Source organism: Heterocephalus glaber, unplaced genomic scaffold (assembly GCF_053883595.1).
Source record: "Heterocephalus glaber isolate CG9 unplaced genomic scaffold, H.glaber_assembly_v1.0 deba00001523, whole genome shotgun sequence".
Lineage (NCBI taxonomy): Eukaryota > Metazoa > Chordata > Mammalia > Rodentia > Bathyergidae > Heterocephalus > Heterocephalus glaber.
In genome coordinates this window covers 17,979,080-17,993,460 of record NW_028258327.1, presented here as the reverse complement: position 1 = coordinate 17,993,460, position 14,381 = coordinate 17,979,080, and the positions used below count along the sequence as shown (strand labels likewise).

The 14,381-nt window shown below is 40.4% G+C and overlaps 1 protein-coding gene, 1 non-coding gene and 1 pseudogene across 18 annotated transcripts in view; 2 read left to right on the top strand and 1 right to left on the bottom strand.

Moving 5' to 3' along the window:
- The window catches only part of Ankrd6 (ankyrin repeat domain 6), a 190,652-nt gene that overhangs the window by 117,723 nt on the left and 58,548 nt on the right, over positions 1-14,381 (top strand). For 14 of the 16 annotated variants that reach the window (XM_087188003.1, XM_087187996.1, XM_087187999.1 and 11 more), the window contains one exon: positions 6,089-6,351. In XM_087188003.1, coding sequence (XP_087044129.1) covers positions 6,232-6,351 — 120 coding nt within the window. In that variant the 5' untranslated portion in view covers positions 6,089-6,231. Of the gene's footprint in view, positions 1-1,623; positions 1,973-6,088; positions 6,352-14,381 lie in introns of those variants that run through there. The other 2 variants (XM_087187997.1, XM_087187993.1) reach the window with 2 other exon arrangements.
- LOC147824980 (NADH dehydrogenase [ubiquinone] 1 beta subcomplex subunit 5, mitochondrial pseudogene) overlaps positions 6,362-14,381 on the top strand; it is a 28,107-nt pseudogene continuing 20,087 nt past the window's right edge. Inside the window, exon 1 of the transcript XR_015441540.1 lies at positions 6,362-14,381. This exon is cut by the window's right edge and continues 20,087 nt beyond it. The product of XR_015441540.1 is annotated as an NADH dehydrogenase [ubiquinone] 1 beta subcomplex subunit 5, mitochondrial pseudogene (transcript).
- Positions 10,393-10,500, bottom strand: LOC147824981 (U6 spliceosomal RNA). The gene has a single exon (XR_015441592.1). It is a non-coding gene; the product is annotated as a U6 spliceosomal RNA (small nuclear RNA).

Below are 14,381 nucleotides of genomic sequence, written 5' to 3'. Positions count from 1 at the left end.
GGGAAAGGTAGAGACAGCAGAGGACTCAGCCGGGGTGGCACAGGGTCTGGATTTTGAGCCTGTGTGCAGTTATCTAAATGATGGGGAAGCCCAGCTCCAACTTGGGAGGCGTTGGTGGCCTAGCAGTGTCCTTTAGTCAATCAGTTATCATCCTATGTGAAAAGGAAACTCTGCATCATAAGCTTTCTGTCACATCTTTATTCAGTGATATGTCTGTATCAATGATGTAAGCTCCAGCTACAGTTGTCTTTGTGATTTTTATATCTGTAAGGTTTTCATCATAATAGGGTATGTCACAGGTTTCCTAAATAGCATTCAGGTTTCACTCAATTTTCACTGCAACAGCCTCTTTATGCCTGCTGCAAAGATGAATATTTCAAAGATTCAGTAACTGTTAGGTTCAGAAGAGTTACTGACGTAAAATGGCTCAAGAAATAAGCATACTTGTTGCTTTGCAATGATGGGGTATATAGAATGAGTCAGTGTCTCTTCCCTGTCATTTCCATTCTTTTGCCTTCCTAGACACCAGGCTCTGCAGTTAGTCCCTGTGGATAGTCTTGTGTAAAGGACCCAGACCTGTGGAAGTAGATATTCTCAGAAGAAGGAAATGCCCTAAAAACTGAGAAAGATGAACCACTCCTGGCTTTATACTTGGTTTGCATTTATCTCTTGGAAGCTAGTCTTTTGGGCCCTGATTATGGCTTATTGGTGGCCAGATGATGGATGAGTTTCTTCAAAGTGGGGACTATCGTGTTCATCTATGTTGCAACCTCTTGGCCTCCAGTAATGACCACAGTATTCTAGTAATGATTGCTTTTGGATAAACTAGTATTAGATACTTCAAAAAGCTTGTGCTATCATTCTACTGGCATTTGTTTCTCCAGTGAAAGTCACCTTTCTGCAGTGCACTGGCCAGAGTCCTGTCCTGTTCTGTCCTTGGTGTAAGCCAAAGAATGGCCACAGCAGAACCCCAGCTCATTGCCCATAGGAGCTGTTACCCTCAGGGAACTAGGGGCAAGGCTTTGGGATAAGAAGGTGGTCAGAAGATGTATTTTGACAGAGCAGTTATTTCTTCATCTCTGGGCCCAACAATTCTATCTTTAGAAAGCAGAAAATGTAGGGATACTGGCTGAAGTCAAAATGAAAGCTTTCTTCCTTTCTGTGATGTCTCCAGGAGGGAAGTTCCTGTTGCTTCAATAAGTGAGCCAGAAGGGCATACCTGGGGTGTTTAGAGCTACTGGAAGTATTTATAACAGCTTCTTGGGGGCTTAGCTCCCCACTTTCTCTTTCCCTACTCCCCCTGTGGAGACAGTGTAGAGGCGAGTTTGCAGGAAAAACTGGATTTACAGTCGCCAAGGATGGCTGCTCAGCCAGCTGCTGCCTCCTGTGCTGCCGCAGGAAGTTCCTGCCCAGGAGGGTGGCATGTCTGCACTTGCTGCTCCCACAAAATGAGCATCTCCCTAACTGTATTTGAGGAGGATTTAGTACAGAATTCACCCTTCCTGCATCCTCCCTCCTTTACAACATACACATTCATCTTTTCTTACATTGCTGCTGAAAGAATACAAACTTCATTTCTCTGTCACTGAGCATCATTCAGAAATGCTGTACAGATCTGTGAATTGTTCTCTGATCTCCAATCAGGGGAGTGTTACAGGTCCTCTGCTGGTGGGAGGGAGCAGTCCAACAAAAATCTGAAGACCCAACACTTTCTCAGGAGCAGTGAGGAGCAGACTGGCAAGCCACAAAACACTGGCGCTGAATGGGTGTCTTAATGAGCTTTTAGATGTGATTTGGCTGGCATCGGCAGAGGAGACTAAAGGAGAAAAGGCTGAAAATATTGTACCATAAATCACTGCAGACCCACCGGCAGTGACAGTCCTAGGAAGCTAATGATCTCGCCAGGAAAGAATTAACTGCAGTTGTCCAGAAACAGAACACGATGTAGAACAGGGAGGACAGACCCCCAGATGTGAGTATAATGTTTTCAATGCAGGATTTGGAGCAGTGGGAGCAAAGCTGGTTGTTATGACTGGGGACGGTCCCTAACCACCAGCTCCTGGGTGTCTGCAGGCTGTCTCTGGGTGGGTTGTGTGTTATCCCTATCTGGGACTTTTGTTTGAAGGTTTCATCTAAAATACTTTGTCTGTCAGGAGCCTGAATGTAGTGGCTTTGGGATATTGGCACCAGGAGACTTTGTTGTAAATCTACAGGAAAATAGCAAAAACAAACTGTATAGATCTTTTGCTGTAAAAATAAAACCTATCAAAACAGCTGTGTGACCCTGTGGCATTTGGGGTGAGAGATAAAAGGATTGGCAAAATGAAGAGCAAAGAAAATGAGGTAGTGGGGTGGGAGGGAAGAGAGTAATCTTTCTTAGGAAGCTAAATCCTTTCTAGATGCAGGGTGCTCATTGCATACTTATGCTCACATATTTATTTCCTTTGTGGTTAATGAATGAGCAGCATGTTTGCATCTAATGTTTTCCTCCAGGATGCTGTGAAAAATGAGCACTGTGATAAAGAGGGATGTGATTAATACAGGTGGGGAGGAAGAAATTCCTCAGTACCAGCAATGGGAAGTGTCTTGAATGATAGCCATCTACTTGGAAAAGGATGCTCAGATTTAAGGAGGGAATAAATAGGTCTGCTGCAGCTGGGATTCCCAACAGGTTGGCAGTAAAGTTTAACTCATTGACTACAAACTAGTCACCACCCTTGTATTCCTCTATCCTCCCCATTCATGGTCAGGGGTTCTCCATCCCTTCTTAGCCCTTTTCTCATTGCCTGTCTCTGCCTGCCCTGATTTGTTGGTTTCTAGATGTCAGATGAGAAGCAGATTATCCTCTCACTCCGAAAGAGGGTACAGGAGGAAACAGAATGAAACCAGAGAAGACTCTGCTTCTGTGATCCCTTTGCACCCACACTGTGTAGAAAGGCAACTGCAAGTGATGCTGGAGGTCCTAGCAATGACAGTATTCCTAGGCTTAAATTGAGAATGAGCTTGGGATGGACAAGTATATAGGGATGATGTTGGCAACAGACTAGGAACTGGAAACCTGAGATCCTATTGCTGATCTTGCAGGCAGCTTTTTGGGGCAACTCTGATGAGGTGGTGGGTATCCCAAATCCTGTGTAAGCAACCTGTCCTGGGAGCTGTTTTCTGGCTATATTTGTTGTGGTCATAAGGAGGAGGTAAAGAGTATTCTTTAATAGCTATAGCTGAAAAGCAAAAAATAAGATGGCATGTAGTTAGCCAATATTTTCTCACTGCTGTAGTGTTTTTGTTTTATTTTTTAAAGGAATATTGGCTGGACTTGCAAAGGATATTTATCTCAGTAATTATCTAAATAAGTCTATCAGTCTGCAGCTATGGCCATAAGACAACTTGGGCTTTGGATTCAGTATCTGAGAGGCTGAATTTGTTGCATGACTGAGGAGGATGAGCAGAGAGTGGCTATCATTTTATCAAAAGCTGGGTAGACCTTGCATCTGTTGCTGAGGAGGCTGAGTGCTGTTGGTCTGGAGCTCATGACTTCAGCTGGGTCTGCACTGAAGTTGCAGCAGAAATCTTTACCCTAGGAGCTAAGCTGGAGAGTAGAATGAGTAGAATTTTAGCCAAAACAATATTTGTATGAATTGGGCCCTTACACTTAAATGCCCATTGTCAAAGGGTTCGGGAATGGAAGAGGGTGGATGTACAGATATAACGAATCTCTCTCCCAGAACTGTGGCCAAGTGTAGAGAGATAACAAATGGGTAGATGAAGAGGAAGAATGTGGTTGTGTGAGAGAGATCATTTAGGAAGTCCTAGCTAACACTGTATTTTCCTGCATTTGGGCTTAGAGTGATTTTGCAGTATTTGGGCAAACAGAGCAGAAGCTCAGTATAGTTGGTTTGGTTGTACCTCAGATTATCTGAATAAAAAGAGACAGTGTGCCTTATGTTGATAAAAACAAACCACTTCCAAATAGTCTAGGGAATAGAAAGCCCCAAATGTAATTGTTCAGCATGGCCATGGGCACTTAGAAAAGCATTTTGAGCTGCATTTCTCTTAGTATTTTGAGTCTCAACTTCTTTCATTGGCTCATTCATTCAGGAGATATTTCTGGCATATCCAGGGATCTCAGACTGCAGCTAACTGAGGTATCCTCTGCTTCACATAATCACTTTCTCCAGATTTGCTGTGCTTCTAATGAGCCTGGTGAGCAGGAACAGGTCTCCTCTCCTTGCTCTCCTTTACCTACATTTTGGGTGAAAGATTTAAAAGAAAAAGAAGGAAAAGAACCCACAAGTGAAAGGGGTGCAAGTTACCCTTGTAAAGTTATTGTTGACATTGTTTCAACAATTTGCATAATGAAATAGCATTTTTAATTCCCACCACAGTCCTGGAAGAGAGATGCTCCATGTCTGTTCTGTACATGGGCACTTAACCCCATTCTCCTGGAGTCCTTGGCCAGATGAACTGCCTGAATGTCACAGTGACTGAGAGTTAGAGCTCAATATGGTCCATACATTTCCCAGCCATATTGTGGCCAATTCCTTAGTCATTAGAGATTGAAAAGATCATTGAGTTTGCCTGAAAACAACTGTAGAAGATGCTTACATCTCCCAGGGCTTCAAAATTAGAATGAGTGATGCGGTCCAGGATAAAAAACCATATTCTTTTGTTATAGCACTTTCTCCACATGTATATACTAGTATTTTTAATAAGTACATTTTGAAATACAGAGACATCATATATGGTGGTAATCCTAGCTTCTCAGGAGGCTGAGGCAGAAGGATCACAAGTTAATGGCTAGCCTGGACAATGTAGTAAGACCCTGTCTCAAAAGGCTGTGGGTATAGCTCAGTGGTAGTACTTGTAGAGCATGCACAAGGCCCTGGGTTCACATACTGCAAAAATAAAATAATATTAAAAATACAAAAGAAGTCCTCACTTCCTTGTTCTCCTAGCAGGAGTGGATTAGACATGTAAGCATTTGTTCTGCTCAAAGAACCCTTTGCCTCTGAAACATTACCAATGCCTTTGGTTTGGTCTAATGGTGGTAGGGCCACTGACAGAAATCAGTCTTTAAAATCCTATCAGTTTTGGTCATTTTGTTTGTTTGTTTGTTTTTTGGTGCTGGGGATCGAACTCGGGACCTTGCGTTTTCGAGGCAGGCAGCGGCACCACTGAGCTAAATCCCCAGTCCAGTCATTTGTTTTTGAAAGAAGGTCTTAAGTTTACTACTAGTTACTACTTCCAAACCAGTGCTCAGAGTCAGGGCTTTGTGTCCTCCTGTAGGTGGTTTCAGAGGGCCATTCATTTTCCTCCCATTATGCAAGGAAGCAATGCAAACTGCCCCTCCTAAACTGGCAGAGCACACGCTTAGCATCAGTGTTCTTCCAAAGGGGATTATTTGAGCAGTGTGGAAGTGGAAGTCAGCCCAGGCCTGTGCCCTGTTCTCCATCTGTTCCAGAACTCAGGAAACTGTACTATTTACAGGAAGGAAAGGATGAAGGAAGAGAACGGCAATAATTGCTGGGAGAAAGCTCCAAGGGTCGACTGGGGGTATAGCTTGCCTAGCTTTATTATGCCCTGGGTTTGATGTTCAGTACAATAAACAAAACAAAACCACACAGAGAAGACACCCCATGTGTCAGGGTCTCTGTGAGGTGTGATCCACCACCATCCATCCTGCTTGGGCAATCAGTGCATGAGCTATGGTGACCCATAAAACCTTGTCTGTAGGCTGTGGTGAACATGCATGCCACAGTTACTAGATAGAGGTGGTGTGTGAACCAGGTGGTATCTGAGGGATGGTATCAAGTGTCTTCTACCCAGGACATATAGTAAATGCAGAGCCAACTTTGCAGACCTGGCCATAACTCCTCTGGAGAATGTCCTTGAGGAGGGAAGAACAGAGAGAGGTTGGCACCCTCTGCTGCCTTCTTCCTGGAAGCTCTGTCCAGGGGCTTTGCTGTGGAGAGTGTGCTTTCCTCTCCTGCATTGTGCATCTGGCAGAATGCCCTAAAATCAGAGACAAGGTATGGTCTGTCCTTTGTGGCAAGTAGCACTGATGACAGCTTTGTTTTGTAACCCTTAGGTGGCGAAGATGGCATAGGAATAAATCACCTTCCAATGAATGAGAACATCTTTACCTGTGGGTGCCAGCCCAAGCCAGTGGCTTTGTGTTGAGCTGAAGGAACTTGTCCACTGCTTTCCCAGAAAACCTCTTTCTCTCAATTCATGAGCCAGCAGGATGTGGTCGCTGCACTTTCAGAACGCCTTCTCATAGCTGCATACAAAGGCCAAGCTGAGAATGTGGTTCAGCTCATCAACAAGGGCGCCAAGGTAGCAGTTACCAAGGTAACAAAACGAAAATTGCTGTAGCCATTCCCTGGGAGTAGCCTATCTCTGAACCATTGTCTGTGAATCTGTTGTATTTGGTTGGTGCTTTCAGAGACTTGGGTTTTGGTCCAGGGATTAGGAGTTTGAGGAGAAAGGAAAAGATTTAAGAATACTTTCGTTATTGTCTTTCAAATAGTATAACTTGAAATTTGCATTTGACAGTCATTAAAAATCATATTGTGGCTTTTTCTTACCTACTTTTTAGACAGATGGACAGATTTCTTGGGGGAAGTTGGGACTCAGAAGCTTACTGGGCAAGAGCATTTGTGTGATAATCATGTTAGACAGACTTCCTAAGAATGTGGGTGGGTTATGGTTGAACCTCTCACTGCAGAGTCTAATTGTCCCATCTGTGTAGTGAAGGCCTAGACCAGGTGACTGTAATGACCTCTACAGGCTTCGATTTCATGTGAGTCACTGGAAATGCATGCCAAGTTTTGTGGGGCACTGTTTATCTCACTGATAGATGATCCCATGGCAAATAAGTGAACATATAGGCATTTTGGTAGCAAAGCCAAGGAACAACATGTCCTGCACATACAATGATGAAGGAATTCTGATGCACTCATCCAACTCATAGAACTGCTGGGAACACCTAATAGATCTCCGGAGGAAGTTCTCTTCTCATCCCCACTTTGAAGATGATGAAACTGAGGCACACAGAGATTTGAGTAATTTGCCAGACAGATGCAATTTCTGTCCAGAGTATGGCTCCTGAGTCCATCCTCCAGAGCAGCCCAGAGAGAGAGATGCAGAGATGGACCTTAATTTTCAAATAATATCATCTGTTAACTTCTTACTTCCCAAGCCAGAGATTGGCCAGCCTGCATTCTAGTTATTCACATACAGTCTCTATATTACATGTTGGTCTCTAGGGAGAGAGAATCTTGAGCTATTTAGGTCTCCCATGGACCCTGACAGTGGTCTGTGCATAGATTGTTGGGAAAGGATTGTGAAGGGATCCTTAACTTGGGCCTTCTAGGAAATCACAAACTGGAATATGTGAACTCTGCAGTTCGGGTGCATGTGCCCATGTTATAACTCTGCTTTGTTTGCTAATTGTGCAAGTTGCTTAACTTTTTCAGCCTCAGTTTCCTTATCTATAAATTAGGGATAATATTAGCAACTTTTCAGGGTTGTTATAATAGCAATAATTTATTTAAAGCATTTAGCATAATAGTCTGCAAGTTTTCTTTTTAAAATAGATTTCATTGTTTAGAAAAAAAAAAAAAACGCTTTAGCTAGATGTGGCTCATTCCTATAATCCGAGCGGAGATGCAAGGATCACAAGTTCAAGGCCAGCCAGGGCAATTTAGCAAGACCATATCTCAAAATAAAAATTTTTTAAAAAAGGTGGGGATGTAGCTCTGTGGTAGAGTACCACCAGGTTCAATCCTCAGTACTGCAAAAATAAACAGGTATTACTGAGGTATGTTTTGCTTGGAAATATACCAAAAGTTACTGAATTGTATAGAGTTGTGTAGCCATTGCCACTGCTAGGGACTGATTTGTTTTCTCCCCCAATTCATATGTCATAACTTAATCCCATAAGATGATGGAACTTGGAGACAGGGCTTTAAGAGATAATTATGTTCAGATTGCAGTCATGAGGATGAAGCCTCCATGATGAGATTAGTGTCCTCATAAATAGGGACCCTGGTGATTTTACTCTCTCTCCCTCCTTGTCATATGAGGATGCAGTGAGAAGGGTGCACTCAGCAATCTGGAGAGACCTCACCAGAACCCAGCCATGTTGGCACTCTGATTTTGGACTTTCAGCCTCCAGAACTATGGAGAAATAAATTTCTGTTATGGAAGCCTAAGCAGACCAGTAACAACCACATGCCAATTTTAGAACATTCCCATCATCCCAGTAGCTATCACTTCCCATTCCCACTCCCCAGTCATGGCAACCCACTGATCAATTCTCTCTCTCTCTCTGAATATACCTTTTCTGGACATTTCGCATAAATAGAATCATACAGTCTGTGGTCTTTTGTTCTGACTTCTTTCACTTAGCATAATGTTTTCAAGGTTTATCTATGTTATGGTATGTCAGTACTTGATTCTTTTGTATGGCTAAATACTGTTTGATTGTATGCATATAAAGTATTTCCTCATCTGTAGAGGATATGATCCAAGACCTCCAATGAATGCCTGAAACCTTGGATGGTATGCTAAACCTCATATACTATGCTGTGCTTTTTCCTATACACACATGCCTATAATGAAGTTTAATTTATGTTAGTCCAAGCATAACAATAATGATAAAATAGAACAGTTATAACTGTTACAGACGGCACTTGAATCCACTCATTTAAAATAGGCTTTTTCCATTCTGGGCACAGAAAACAGCACTCATATCCTCAAGGGTATGGCACTGCCATGTGTTCAGCCCCAGCAGGGCCTTACAGAGGATGGCGTCACAATGACAGAAGTGTGTGTGACAGGAAGGGTCACCTGGTAAGACAAAAAGCAAGAAAGAGACCCTCCCATGCCCTCCTGAGAGCACACCCCCAGTGACCTACAGACCTCCCATTAGGCTCCTCCTCTTAAAAGCCCACCACCTGTTAACACTGCCACACACTGAGGTCCAGAACCTGGGGGCACAGACCATATCCAAATCACAAATGATGTTGGTCACCCTTTCGTGTGCTTGTTGGCCATTTGTATGTATAATTTGAAAATTATCTATCCAAGTCCTTTGCCCATTTTTAATTGAATTGTTTGGGTTTTGTTGTGTTGTAGAAGTTTTTTGTCTAACCTGGATTTGCCCCTTGTCCATATGATTTGCAAATATTCTCATTCCATATGTTGGCTTTTCACTCTGTTAATTCTGTTGATTCCCAAAAATATTAAGCTTTGATGGGGTCTAAAAATTAAAATAAAATAAAATAAAATAGGCTTTTTTTGTTGTAAGGAAAAGAAAAGTTTATTCCAGTGAATAGGGACTAAAATCAGGGACATTCTAGCAGCTAGTAGGAAAGAAAAACTATATACCTATATAGATTTTGGGGAAGGGGCTATAATCATAAGGACGGTTTATGATTTGGATGCCAAAGGACAGTCTGCTCAGGTGTGTACACAATCACTGGACTTCTCGGCACCAGGGAGGTTGTATACTTCATTTTGAGTCCATTTGCCCCACTTACTGAGAAGCTGCTATTGTTTGCTGAAAGCAGTCTGTTTGCTTTGTACCATTTGCTTAGGCCAGGCATGACAATAACAATATACTATGATATAATTGCTAGCATCACTTTTCTTGTGCTTTGGGACCATTACTAAATATAATAAGGGTTACTTGAACACGCGCACCATGATACCACAACAGTCGATCTGATGATGACCTGAACAGCAGGCCGCATATACAGCATGGATCTGGTGGAGAAAGGGACAATTTACATTTGGGGGGGTGAAATTGGGGCAGCATGAGATTAAATCATGCAGTCAAGAATGGTGTGTGATTTAAAACTATGAATTGTTCATTTTTTCATTTAAGATTTTCAGACCATGGTTGACTGTAGGAAGCAACTATGAAAAATGAGATCATGAATAAGAGGGGACTACTGTACCATATTTTATTTATCTTTTTATCAGTTGATAGATATTTTAAATTTTTTTTCCAGTTTAGGACCATTGTGAATAATTCTGCTATGAATTTGTATACATTTTTTCTCTTTTTTTAATTGAGTTTATTTGTACAGTTTAGGTGTACATTATGATCACATTCATCAGGAATTTGTACCTGTACATGTTATATCTTGGTTCTTATTTTTCCCCATTCCCCTGCCCTCTCTTGCTCCCCTCCACCCCTCCCTATTTACAAATGCTTTGTTTCCATTATTTCCTTTTTTTTCTTTTACTTCTTACCTTTCCCCTGTCTCCCCTCCCTAGTTCCCCTTCCCCTTTTAACATTTTCTTCTCTTTTTCACAATATCTATTATACATTTTAGTCCTCATTTATACTTTGTTTCTCACACTAGAGAAACAATTCAGTATAAAAATATGGAATGCTTCGTGAATTTGCGAGTCGTCCTTGCACAGGACCCATTCTAAATCTCCTCTGTATAGTCCCAATTTTAGTATATGTGCTGCCGAAGTGAACACTTGTATACATTTTTTTTATGTGGACACATGTTTTCATTTCTCTTGGATATATGAGTAGAATGGCTGGGTCATATGGTAAATCTATGTTTAGCACTTAAAAAAATCCCAAGTTATTTTTCAAAGTGTTTTTAGCATATTACATTTGCACCCGCCGGGGATTTAGCTCAGTGGTTCCGCCACCTACCCTGCAAGCGCAAGGACCAGAGTTCGATCTCTGGTACAAAAAACCCCCAAAAAACCTCAAAAAACCCCCAAACATTTGCACCAGAATGTATTAGGGTTCCAGTTTCTTATTCTTCACCAAACGTTTTTATAGTCTATTTTTTACATCATTTTTTAATATAGATGCTCTTCAACACATAGCAGGGTTACAACTTGGTAAAACTATCAGAGTTGACGATATTGCAAGTTGAATGTGCATTTAATACACCTAAACTATTGAAAAATCCTATCCCTCCCTCACACTACAGAGTGCCATCTATCTTCATGATCACATGGCTAAGTGGGAGCTATGGCTTGTTACTACTGCCCAGCATCACAGGAGGGTACTGTCCTGCATATCACTAGTGGCATTCAGTACATTCGCATTGTATACAGCTATTCACAACCATCTATTCCCAAAGCTGCTTTCATCTTTCCAAACAGGTATCCTGTACTCATTAATCATTAACTCCTCATTCTTCCTCCCAGTGCCTAGGAGGGAGAGATTTACTTTCAATCCCTATGAATTTGACTACTCTAGCTACTTCAGATAAGTAGAATTGTACCATATTTGTCCTTTTGTGATGAGGTTACTTCACTTAGCATAATATTTTCAAGGTTCCTCCATTTTGTAAAATGTTTAGAATTTTATTCCTTATTAAGATTAATATTCTATATTTATGTCACATCTTGCTATTTTTCCTTCAATGGACACTTGGGCTGTTTTTACCTTTTGGCTGTTGTGAAAAATGCTGTGTGAATGTGGGGCTAAATGGGTGTTTGAGTCTTTTCTTTTACTTTTTTGGGGGGATATACCCAAAAGTGAAATTGCTGGATAATAAGTTTTATTTTTTAATTTTTTGAGAAACCTCCTGTTTTCCATGGTGGTTGCATTTTTTTGCAGTCCTACCAATAGTATACATAGAGTTACCATTTCTCTACATCCTTGCCAACACTTGTTATTTTCTGTTTTGTTGTGTTTTTATACTAACCATTCAAATACTTCTCTTATGATTAAGTGATGTTGAACATCTTTTCATTTGCATGTTGGCTGTTTGAATATCACCTTTGGAAAAATGTCTACTTAAGTCCTTTACCTGTTTTTTAACTTACTTGATTTTTATTGGGTGTGTTGATTTTTAGGGATTGAGTTTTATTGGTTGAGTTGATTTTTGTTGCATTTGAATCATACTGGTTTTAATTTTTTTGGGTTGAGTTGTCAGAATTTTTAATCTGAATGTGAATCTTTTATTAGATATGATTTCTAACATTTTTTCCAATCTATAGGTTGCATTTTTTTTAAGACTTTTTAAGTTTTAGATTCCTTTTTTAAATTTTGAGACAGGGCCTCACTAAGTTGCTGAGTTGCTAATTTGCCCAGGCTGGGCTCAAACTTGCAATCCTCCTGCTTTAGACTCCCAGAATGCTGGGATTACAGATGTGAACCATCACACCCAGGCCTAGACATATGCATTTAAGTTTCCTCTATGCCTATTCATGACTCAATAGTTCATTTCTTTGTAGTGCTGAATAATATTATATGTCTATAACAGTTTTAATATATTCACCTACAGTAGGACATCTTAGTTGCTTCCAAATTTTACCAATCATGAATAAATCTATTATATATGTTCCCATGCAGGTTTTTTTGGTGGACATGTTTTCAGTTCTATTGGGTGTATACTAAAAAAACTGGATCATATGATACTATGTCTTGTTTTGTAAGAAACTGCCAAATAGTCTCCCAAAGTGGTTGTATTAGTTACTTTTCTCTCGTTGCTGAGCCAAAATACCAGATACTCAGAGTTAAAGGGGGAGAGGTTTATTTTCAGTCCATAATCGGCTGGTTCCAAAGCAAGGTGGCTTGGCAGAGGGGCATCGCAGAGGAGAATAGTTTGTGGCAGACAGTAGTAAGGCAACAAGGGGCCTTATCAGCATCTTTCTGCCCCTTTTATCTAGATTACTTAGGGTGAGTAGCACTCACGTCCTTAATCCTAGTGCCTGTAGGCCTTAGCCCCACCATGAATCAACCACATATTCTAGATTCAGCCATCTGTGAAAAAGAATGATGCTTTGGAGGGGACATCTAAACACAGCTGTAGCAGTGTTGTTACCATTTTGTATTCCCACCAGCAATGAATGAGAGTTCCTGTTGCACTACATCTTTATTAGCACTTGGTATTGTCAGTGTTCTGGATTTTGGCCATTCTAATAGATAAATGTAGAACTATCTCATTGATGCAAACAGATTGCCTCTTTATTGAATGTGTCCCTTGATGAACAAAATTTTAAAAGTTTTTGAAGTATTTTTTCATTTGTCTATTTTTGCTTTTGTTGCCTGTGCTTTTGGTGTCATAGCCAAGAAATCATTGCCAAATCTAATATGATGCTTTCTCTTTATATTTTTTTCTAGGAGTTTAATAGCTTTAGGTCTTTTGTTTAGGTCTTTATTTCATTTTATGTTAATTTTGTATATGGTATAAGGGCCCATCTTCATTCTTCTACATCTAAGTATTTAGTTTTCTCAACCTCAAATTTTTTAATATTCTTTTTTTCTTTTTCCCTTTCTTTTCTTTTGGTACCGGGGATCAAACTCAGGTCCTTGTGCTTGCGCAGCAGGCAGTGATACCACTGAGCTAAATCCCCGGCCCCCTTTTTATTTTTTAAAAATTTGATTAGCATGTAATAATTGTTTATGTATATGGCATTTCATCACATGTATATAGTATGTACTGATCAAGTCAAGGTAATTAGCATTTCTATTCCCTTATCATTTTTTATATTTGGAACCTTTGAGCCTCTCTATTCTAGTTCTTCACAAATAGGTTATTGTATATATATATATATAGAAGGGGGCAGAGCACAAAGAAGTTGAATAACCGTAATCCAGACACAATTAGAAGGAGTAAGTTCTATTGTCGTACAGCATAGAGAAATGACTATAGTTTACAATAACCTATTAAACTATTATATAGAGAGAATTTTTTCTTTGCAAGAAAGCTTTGATTTTATAAATGAATATATTCTCCACAGTTACCTCATGTCTTCATTAAATACTTCACATACAGTGTAATTTTGTCTCCTCAATACCAATAGTTGTTTGTCACCTGTATAAACCCTGTGCATCACTCTTTTGCTTTTGCTTTTGTAATTCGGAGGATTGAACCCAGGACCTTGCACATACTAGACAAGTACTCTCCCACTGAGCTACATGCCCAGTCTTGTAATTCTCCTTAATGCCCAGTATGGATTACTTGGTAGGGTTAGGGTTGAAAGCCAGGAGAAGCCCTCCAGCAGAATATCTTTTTATGGAACTGTTAGGAAGCTGCTCCTTGAGGGTGATTTTGCTGCATTTCTTGTTTTCTCCAATTGTAACTAGACAAAGCTTACTTGATACAACTTCTGTTAAGAAAAATATGCATATGCAAGGATTCCTGGTTGAACCCTAGGTTCAGTCCCTGCAATATACACACAAAATTCTGTTTCATTCATAAAATATTTATCAAATCTCCAGTTTAATACTTACCACTACCATTGTATAATGCAGTAGGGTTCTTCCCAAAAGAGTTAAAGACATCATTTACAGTGATACATGTATACCCATGTTTATAGTAACACACTTCATAATAGCTAAATCTTGGAAGCAGCTTGTATGTCCATCAATAGATGAATGGATAAAG